General features: G+C 41.9%; 1 protein-coding gene across 1 annotated transcript in view; it reads left to right on the top strand.

Moving 5' to 3' along the window:
• The first annotated feature begins 7,667 nt into the window (after positions 1-7,667).
• LOC120728090 (ladderlectin-like) overlaps positions 7,668-10,827 on the top strand; it is a 28,925-nt gene continuing 25,765 nt past the window's right edge. Inside the window, exons 1-2 of the mRNA XM_040022792.1 lie at positions 7,668-8,566; positions 9,028-9,060. Of these exons, the coding sequence (XP_039878726.1) occupies positions 8,533-8,566; positions 9,028-9,060 (67 nt within the window). The 5' untranslated portion in view covers positions 7,668-8,532. The remainder of the gene's footprint in view (positions 8,567-9,027; positions 9,061-10,827) is intronic.

Raw genomic sequence — 10,827 nt, 5'->3', positions numbered from 1 at the left:
CTGGCAGGCCCCCACCACACAGGGGTGGGGGCGTGAGATGTTCCCAGAGAGGTGGAGTCTGAGATCCAACCTGACACAGACGTGCATTCCCACCCTCATGCACACATATACAAATACTCAGCACTCACCCAACGTGGAGACAGAAATAAACACTGCACACACAATCACACACACAATCACACTCCCCAAACACACACTGTACCCCAGGTCCAGGTACCCTCGACCTTTTCCCCCACAGTGGAGACAAGCAGACCGCCCTCAGTCCTGCAGCACAAGGGAGGCCCAGGGTTTGTATTTTTCTAAAATATGACATTTAAAAACGCTCGCATGCTTTTAGGGAGAAGGTGGGCGGAGCTTCAAGGCCTGAAAACAGACTGCTTTCTTAACCCTCCGCCTTTGTTCAAAAACACTAACCACTCACCCAACAGCTTACGCCTGTGACTTCTTTGTGCTATTACTGCATGTTGTTTTTAATAACACCAGTTACTGGTTATTTTAAGTGTTTAACCCTTAAAGCAGCAGTTTGTTTGTACAGTGCACTTTGCTCTACTCACAGTGCTGCTGGATCTTCTTGTGGTGTTAAAAGTACAGACTGTGATCAGTTAACAACAACAACAACATTATTATTATTTTTGTGCAGGGAAAGCAAAGTAGGTAAAACTCCCACTCGGTGTGTTCGTGGACAAAAGTGGCCTCTGCCTGTTTGAGTTTGCAAAATGCTATAAAATTAATACCGTACTTTTCCACATATGATTGAGTTTTTCTGTATTATTACAATATAAAGCACTTTGAGGTAATTCTGTTGCCCCATTTAAATATAACTGAGGTGATCGGTTGGTGAACGATACAGCTGTATGTGTGCGAGCGCCACTCATGTTTGTTGGACTACTGCACAAACCAGTTAGTGACAAACAGAATATTTTTTAGGTTTTTGAAACCATCACTAACTGAATCCTGATAATCGTGTCTCACTTACAGGCTGGATTATGGCTCTGTGCATACAGACTCAGGGATCATGATGCCCCCTACCTCTGTGCTGTTGGGGAATCTCTCATGGTGATATTTTTACTGGAGTAGCAGCTGGAAGTTTGAGCTGGATATGAGATTTCCTCACTGATCAGGCTTCAGCTTATGATAATGGTATTTTGTTGGTCCTCCTTTGCTTGCCAAAACAGTGATGTGCTGTGGTACCAGCACGTTACCAACAGTGGGATGTGCTGGACAAACCGTCCGTTTGAAAAATACTGACCCCTGTAGACCAGGAAGGAGAGCTGCAGCTTTGGAGATGACCTGGTCCTCTTGCCCTTTTTTTTTTTTTCTGCTTCTAACATCAACTTTGAGGACAAAAGATTCCCTCGCTCCGACTACTATCTGCCACGATGAAGAGGTGATCGATGTCATTCACTTCATCATCAGAGCTCAGGACTTGGGGCCTGAACAAGGTACTTTTGAACAGGTTCAGAGAAACTTGTTAGGATCATGTTTCCTTTCACCCACTCAGCCAGATGCACACCTATGTGCGGATATAACCTCATAGGTGTGAGCACACATGAGGCAGTTTAGAAACGTCACTAAATACTGTGGCGAGGTTTCTGCTGGATTATCTTCTCAGCCATTTATGGTACTGTCTCCTCACTGCATGCTTCATTTAACGTTTCACAACACACAATGTTGTGTCAGTGCAGGTAAGTAAAAACAAATAGATTCGAATGCTTTCACCCTACTATTAAACCCGGTTCTTTGATCCCCACGAGAGAAAACCCGACTCAGAGTGGTCAGAACATTTATATATTTGTTCAATCCTCTTGCGGAAGAGAGAGAGCCCTGCACGGCCCAAAGCCAGTTGCAGAATCTCTAACATTCGAAGCTCAACATGAGTCTCATATATGTGTTATTTTAGTACTTCAGACGTCACACAGTTTCAATACAACCAACTCCTACTACCCGGTTCCTCTTTTCTTTGTGTCTCACTTCCTGTGCAGCTTGCAAAAACTTCCCCTTTCTGAGGTCTTTTGCCAGGGCAACCTGTCGCCCTTCGTCTGAACTTAGTTTCACTCTCTGCTCCTCATATGCTGCAAAAACATGCAGTTTCCTGTCAGCCTGTGACTTAGTCTGGGCCTCTCATAAAACAATCTAATCAGCAAATAAGCATTAAGATTATTTATTTCTTAACAGTTTCCCCCTTTTTAACTAATTCTATTAGTTAACTTAATTAACTGACCCCCTCAGTAACTCCTGTTAACTAAGAACAGATTTAATTAGCTTTTCCTGGTAAAAGGTTCTACATTACTTTTGTCACTCTTTGGAAACAGCCTCTATAGAGTTAACCTTTAAAGATTTACTCCTGATTTTTCACCCCCTCCAGGGGTAACACATATCTGGTCTTAACACTATTTTTGGGCAATTTACATCACATAGAAATCCTGCAAACTATTACTAAAGTTGCTTTCATTTAACCTTAACAAGCTTTTAGCCTCCTAAACAACAGATTTTCTGGAGCTGTGGTGCTCTGTGCTCTGTGCTTCTGATCGGGGTCTCCCTCCTCTGGTTGCTTCCGTTCGGTCTGGGGCTTTGGTGGAAATGCTGTGGTCCGGAAATCTCCTGTAAAGGAAACAAAACACCTCTCCCTGCTACGCCTTACTAGTCTACTCTGCGTATCAATTGTTCTCTTAATTATTCAAACTTGGTTCAACCTATCGTGTTCGGGACTCTCTAATCAAAAGGATCAGCCTGATTACGTGTATAAGCGTGTTGGCATTTACCCATCGGCACTCAAGGTCATCCCTACAATATATCAGTTCAGTCAGTCACGCTGAACGACGTTTTTGACCTTCACTTGACCGAGTGACAATTCCTATGAGCACAATTGCAATGTGTGTGCAAAAATCACTTATACATACATAATGTTCAATGTTATTCATTTGGGTAAGCGACACTTTTCAGAAGCTCTCTTCTTCTCTCATCTGATCATGAGCATCCTGTACAAAAAAAATTCTCACCGCCTCAGCGACCCGATCAATGCACGTAGACGGTCTCCAGTCATTTGTTCAATCATTTTGTGGAGGTTTTCATAAAAAGTGTGGTCAAGGACAGATTCCCACCAATGGAAATGCAGAAATGCTTAAAAACAGTCAAGAAAACCGATGATCGCTCATTTATTTCTACGATGTGCAAACATATAAACCAGAGCATGGTGCCCGGACCTGGGGAGACTCCGCCTCTCTCAGAACATCTCAGGGCCCCCCAGGTGTGGTCCTCGGAGGCGCGGCTGTGGAGCCCTACACCCAATTAGATATAAAAATAAAGAGGGAAACTGTATGACCACAAGCACACTCACACACAGGTCCAGAAAGGTCTAATAATGACTGTTAGGTAGATTATAGCAAAAAGCCATAATGGTCCACTTGGGAAAATAAATCTGTCTGGCAAATCTTTTTTTTTTTTTGCCTTCAATTCTGATTGCTACACTGCTGGACGGGCAAAAAAGAAATAAAAAATAGAGTCAGTTGTGACGGACGTCCTGATAGAAAAGGATTTAACTCAAACTCAGCCTTAACATCTTTAACACAGAGACTTTCTCTGCTGAAGTGTCCCGATCAAGCCTTAATGACATGTGTGTACTCTGCTGCCATTTCCTCATTAGTATCACCCTTTCATCTTTGCACCTGGTTTTCTAATCAGCCAGTCCTCTGTGCCAAAGCACAGGTATCTGCAGCGCCTCAACGAGTAAAGTTCACCACGAGTCTTTCTGCTTAATCATGCTGACAGACCAGCTGCACCGAGCACATCATCACACGGTCAGAGTGACCAGCCTGGCATGAAGGCTGAGACACCTTTGTGCTTGTGGGCCACCAAATGCTAACTTTAGCCCCTACTTTCCTCCTTTTTGATCTGGACCTAAAACAATCTGCAGTCTGACTATTGATTGATTTTAAGAAAGCATTTGATACAGTTAATCACTCCATACTATTAAATAAACTGCAGTTTTCTGGGATAAGGGGAGTGGCACTGAGCTGGATCAGAAGTTATTTATCTAGAAGACAACAGGTTGTGAAGCCAGGAGAATTTGCATCAGGGTACATGGAAACCGCTCATGGAGTCCCCCAAGGCTCAGTGTTGGGCCCCAGGTTATTTAATATATATATGTATTAATGACATGTTTAAGGTTAAGGTCTAAATGATCAAACTTTATATTATTTTATGATGATACTAATATACTTTTCTGGGGATACTTATGAGGAACTTATATTAATAATATAATTAATGAATTAAGACAGTTACATTGGATGATAGTAATAAATTATCACTATATCTTAGTAAAACAAAAGCAATGATGGGATACAAATACAGGAAGAAAATGAAAAAATTGAAATAGTAAAGATGTCAAAATTCTTGATTGATACTTGATGATAAAATCAGACAGTGTCCAAAAGCAGCTCAGTCATGAACAAAATTAAACAGCTTCTAGATTATAATTGTCTCTGTGCACTGTATTGTTCTCTAATTCTTCTGTATCTAACTTTGTTGTGGGGAAATAATTGTAAAAATATACAAAGTTCTCTTTTCGTGTCACAAAAAATGGCAGTTTGTATAATACACAAAGGGTATCTTCATCATACAAATTTCTGATTTCTACAGTCAAAATTATTAAAACTTCATGACTTGATTACAATTAAAGCTTGAAGTAATCTATTACCAGTTACCATCGATCTATACATTTTCTTCCGCCTGTCCGGGGCCGGGTCGCGGGGGCAGCAGCCCAAGCAGAGCACGTTGATGGTTTGGAGGAAGTAATTATTGAAGTTAACTCAGAAAGATCGATTGGAGAAAAAGAGTCCAAATGAACATCAATGGTACTGAAAGTAGCTGTAGATAATATTACATCTGTGAGATGATTATTTTTTCTCTAATGGTTAAAATTTTATTTGTGAAGAAGTTCATGAAGTCGTTACTAGTTAAGCCTGTAAAACCCAACCCATCACAAAATAGCCAGAAAATTTGTGCTTGTAAATTCCGATAAATCAGAGTATTGTACTCGGCCCTAAAATTCACACAAGAATATAAAACAGTGGCAGACTGAACGATTAGTTAACCTGTCAGTGTAAAGAAGTCACATAGATAAGCTGCTGTGACAAAGAAAGAAATCTGTCAGTTTGACTGTTTATTTAAGAAATAAATGTGCAAAATCATATGAATAGTTCTGGCAGCTCAATCCCAGGAGTCCAGTTCTTTGTGTACAGCAGAAAGTTAAAAACACACATTTTTCTGTCATGTAATTGTTTATTGCCTGATTACTTTGTGTAGTATGAATGACCATAGGGGCGGTTCTTATCAGTAGGAAAAGCTGTAAAACTTATAAAAATACAGTTATAATTTCTGCTTGTTTGTGGGGAGCAGCAGTTGAAACACGTTGAGAATGATATATTGATTATTATGATACAGAGAATGATAAATTCAGACCTGTAGGACTCATTTAGACACTCAGTATCACTGAAACACAGCCAGGTGCTGCATTTTTAACGTTTCTGCTTCTTTGGTCTATCAAAGTGTTCATGGATTCTCAGCAGAGCTGATTCGGACCGTCTGGTTTCAGAACCTCACAAAGCGCCAAAACAGCCCTTTTCAGAGTTTTTAACAAGATATTTTTAGCTCCTGATTCTGGTGTTTTATTTTTGGTACTTTGAGATTTAACCACTGCATCAGTCGCTCCTCAGTGTGCCCAAAGCCAAGTGTAAGCTCAGAGAGGACGATGCCTTTGCTGTCGCAGCTCCTAAAATGTGGAGCAGGTTGCCCCTGCACATTCATGAGGCGTATTTTGAAATCCCGTCTCTTTGCCTGGGCTGTTGACACCTGGCTGATTTAAATCCTTTCATCATCAGAATCAGAATCGTGTTTATTGGCCAAGTATATGTGCAGACACATACAGGGAATTTGGTTCCGGTAGAGGGTGGCTCTCAAGCACAGCAATGTAAATCTCACACTCACACACTCACTCACACACACACACACACACACACACACACACACACACACACACACACACAAGTGTCTATATATACACATTACACATACATACACAAAGCTATGTAAACCAACTATAAATGTTTTGTTGTATGGCTGTTGACCTTCTAGTTTCAGGCTGTTTTAATTTCTGTGTGTATTTTATGCCTGTTTTTATTTTTATTTTTTACTTATTTATTCTTCTGTGGTTGTTTTACTGTCCTTTACAAATGCTGTGGCTACAGTGTAGCTGCCATCACCAGTGTGTGAATGTGTGGATGACTGAAAGTGCTTTGGGGTCCTTAGGGACTAAGTAAAGCGCTATACAAATACAGGCCATTTACCATTTTTACCATTTTACAAATAAAGCTGCCGCCCACAATGCAGCTTTGCTGCATTGTGGGCGTTGCTCTTGCTCTTGACGAAGGCGGTCGCACTTTTCTCCTCCTCCTCCTCTCCCTTAGCTTCCCTGCTTATCCTCTTGTGTCCTTGTCTAGTCTTGTGTTTTTTGTATTGCTTTTCCCTGGAACACTCTCTCACAGTCTGTTCTCTAAAACCTAAAAGAGGATTATGGATTGGATCAACTGGTCCCTAAATGCAATTGACACCCCTTCTCAACGAGAAGTCTGGGCTCGGGTGAGCCTGACTGCTGAAGATATCTACCTATTCGGAACCATGAAAACAGGGTTCTGGCTGATCGGAGCTGGCTTGGCCCTGACTTATCGAAGAATTAAGGAAGCGGAACCGGCTGTTCAAACCCCCACAAAGCTGCCCGCTGGGATTGGAACGATGGGAGAGGCGTGAGTTTCTCAAAATGGGCTCATTGCGTGCAGCATGGATAAGATCTTGGAGAGGCTACGGCTGCTGTGAATACTCAGAACAAGACCTCTGAGTGAAAAACTGGATGACATCTTGGAGAAGCTCATTGCGGTCGTGACTTCTCAGAATCGGCTCCTTGAGCACAAGAATGACAACATCACAGAACGCAAGTATGGCGAAGCTCGCGGCGCTCCAACGGGAGATTGAGAGACCAGTGTTGGACTGTAGAACTGCTTTGAAATTCATATGAGTTGTTCGCACTAAAGTAAAAACCACCATCACTCATGCGGATACCCTCTCGGCTGGAGCCGAACAACAACTCCCTGATAACGACTGTGTTTAGTCTGTTCCTTCCCATTCCATGCAAGGCCACCTGGGTTGGCTGGAAGACTGTTTACTTAGCCTAGCAGGGCGAAGGACACTGTGTCAGCTGAACTCTGGACACACACATATACACTGATATGCACACACTCATCCCCCCTCCAAACGCCTTCGACGCTTATTCCCCTCCGATGCTGACGGTGGATCAAGGAGACCAGCGCACGCAGGCCTGGATGTGCTGTCTACATCGGCGGTCTCTCACCCTTTACCCACCCCTGTTGCTTGTCATGTGTTTCTTTGGTGTATTAAGAGTGTTTTCATGTGCAGAGGTGTTTTTCTCTGTTCTCAAACTGATCTCCCTGTTGGAGCTCAGTCTGGGGGGAGTTATTTTTTTCTCCTTATCTTTCCTCATGTGGTGCATTTTCCATTGTTATACCTCTCTGACCTGTCTTCCCCATGTGATGTTTTGTGTCATGTATGTATGGTCGGAGGGTAAGATGGCGCCGCCATTGCGTGCAATAGGTCGGCAGCCTTATGAAATTTCCCCTTGTGGGACTAATAAAGGTAAATCAATGAAAGTGGAAACTCCAGAAACCTTTGCATGAAGGTGTAGCTGCTGTTCAGTGGCATGTTATGTTTTTCAGGAACTAGTTCACCGGCTCTTCACAGTCAGAAACGTCTTTCTAAATACTGTGAGTGTTTTTGAAGCTCAGCTTTGGGTACTGATGTTCTCCTCATGAACTGGCTTCGGTAAACCCTTTGACCCACCGTCTCAAATGTTTGCCTGACCAGAGAGACGTGTGGAGATAATCCATGCAAATCAGGATGTTTTCCATTCAAATGTGTTCCTGGCACAACCTGTTTTTGTTTTCTTACAGTCATCATTCCAAACTCCAAGCAGATCTGATTTGCACATCACATTTGTTAGGACGCTGTTGACGAACAGGGGAGTGTCACTTTCTCTCTGAGCTGATCAGGGTCTTTGAACTGTTCTGTGCTCTTCATTTACATCCAGACGTGATCACATTTTCAAACTTTGGAACAGCTTTCCTCTGGTCACTGAATCATTGGAAAAAAACCTTTGCAGTTTGCAGTGATTTGTATCGTGTTAAAAAAATAATTCTTACCAGTTGCTAAACTGATTTAACCAATCAACAAATATGAGATGTGAGCCTCTCCCAGCTGTCACTGGGTCAGCTGATCCAGGCTTACATAACTTTTAATGTAAAGTAGTTTTATTTCCTGCTGCAGCTGAGAAGGAACAGATTCTGCTTTTCCATTGGCTGTGCTTTGCATGTACATCACAGGTGTTACTGAAACAGAGTGAATCCAGCAGCTCTGTGTTTGATCCTCCATCAGCTCAGCTCTTCACTGTAATCCAGATCTCCTAACATGATGCTCTGCTCCGGACTCAGCAGCACACTGTGTGAGTACAACACACTGATAATCCTTTATTTATACATGAAATCAGCTGCACATGTTCAGTCTAATCCTTTTCTAGCTTTCCACTGTGCTGTACTGTGACATGCTTTTCTTTCTGCTTCATTGGATCAGTTCATCTAACATCCTAAATACATGTTTGCATCACCTCAGCAGGACAGTTAGGCTTCACAGAGTCCTGAGAGCAATTCATGGCTGATCATTTACTTTGAAGAGTTGAAGTCAAACTGAACACAAATAAGTTTATTGGCAAAAGTTGGAAAGATGAAGAGAATAAATGTGTCATTGAAATCTGCTGTTTAGAAAGAGTTTTCAAAGAATCCAGGTGTGAATGAAAGCAGCAGCTTTCTCCTGTTTGGTTTTCATTTCTGTTTCATGTTTTGAGGTGAATTCAACTTGATATCAAACACACAGTCTGACACTGAGCTTTCTTTCTGTCTCTTTCAGTGCTGGCAGCAACCTGTTCACTCATCACTTCAGGTAAATGAGTTTCAACCAGCTGACTCTGGACCAGCTCTTTATCCGCATGAGGATTTTCAAGGGTTACTGGAAATTTCCTGCCAGTTAACATGTGTTTCAGCATTAACCAGGGGATCCTGTACAGGAGCTTTGGGAGTGTGGGCTTTTCTAGAGTCACAGGCTATTTTATCCCCATTCAAAAGAAACATTTCAGGCAGTGCAATGTGAGAAGACCCCCGGGCCAATCCCAGGACACGCCTCAGACAGTGTGTCTGTCTGACCTGGGATGTGTCCCCCCAGAGCTGTTGTTACTGGGGAGGGAAAGGTCTGGGCATGTATGTTTAGACTGATCTCAGAGTGTATAGGTCTGATTTGTTTCAGACATAAATTCTAAAAGCCCCCCGAAAAATGTGGAAAATTAAAAAATATTCAGTATATTTCCTAGACTACAATGATTTAAAGTACTTCCTTTTCTCCTGTTCCATGCAAACATTTCATAGAATTAATTCACTCAGTTTTTTGCATTAGCTGATTTGCATCTGCAGAGCATTTGCATTTTACATGGGATGGCAGCAGGTCTTTTGTTTTTAACTTTCATGTAAAGCAGCATCATGGAAATTGTTCACCAAGTTTACAGATGAATGAATACTATAAAATCCCAATTTATATAATAAAATATGAAGTCAAAGAAGAAGCATGAGCACAGGCGTCATCATCCAGCACTTTAGCAATAAGAATTATTGACTTTTACGGCTTTTGCCATACTGGTCCTCCTCCTTGTCATAGTTTATTCGATTATTATTCTTTTTATTTTAAGTTATTACAATCAGAGCAGAAAGAGATGGGAAAGAGAAAGAAGAAGAAAAGAGAAGTTGGGAAGAGAGTTAACAGATGGAAAACAGAAGAGAGAGAAAGGAAGCTGTAGGTGATCATTGTGTTTGATCACCTGCTGAAGAAGCAAACACAAAACAACACAGTAGGGAAACCATAGCAACAACCAGCACAAGCACAAGTAACAGTAAACAATAAATATTGAATATCACTGAGCAGCACACCATGCTAATAATGCAGGATCTGTTTAGAGGCAGCAGCCAGCCACACAGACAGGATAACGAGAGGATGGGCAACAGGTGGGCCTGTCTCAAAATGCGTCTTTGTGCGTACTTGTGTTCTCGTGATACGTCATCAGTCGGAGACCAAGTACTGTTCTAATTCAAAGTACGCATCAAGGTGAGAATGAGAAAAAGTCCCGGATGTGTTCTCCGCCCGTTTTATCGAGCATGCATCGGTGGTGACTTGTGTGGACTTGGTACAGCTAAATATCCCAGAATGCATTTCGTCCAAAACTCAAATGCAGCAATGGCGGATGAGCGGGCGGGGCTAAAAACCTTTAAATATTACTCTTTCTGGGTCACAAAATAAACTTTTAAGATATTTTCAGGCTGTGTAAGCTTCAAATATCTGCTCGATTTATCAAGATATCACATTTCCAAAAGTGCTCCGACGTTTTCAGAGACGTCTATTACTCCATACTCCATTACTCCAGCTCCATAGCAGACAGCGAGGTCGAGGATTATTCGAGCCGGCGAGAACAGCGGACTCCCGGGACATCGTTTCAAACCCCCCACGGTCTTTCGCTATTCAGGTTAACATGATATATAAGTCACTTAGTTAACTTCGATATGTTAATATTTGGTTTATTTCAGTGTTTTCTTTGTTCTTGAGTAAATCGGTTTGGCTGAGATTAAAGTTCAGCTTCATAACATATTAATCACAGTTAAATTAGGA

This window comes from Simochromis diagramma, unplaced genomic scaffold, assembly GCF_900408965.1.
Source record: "Simochromis diagramma unplaced genomic scaffold, fSimDia1.1 OVJJ01000308.1, whole genome shotgun sequence".
NCBI classification, from domain to species: domain Eukaryota; kingdom Metazoa; phylum Chordata; class Actinopteri; order Cichliformes; family Cichlidae; genus Simochromis; species Simochromis diagramma.
This window is presented reverse-complemented; position numbering and strand designations above follow the sequence as displayed.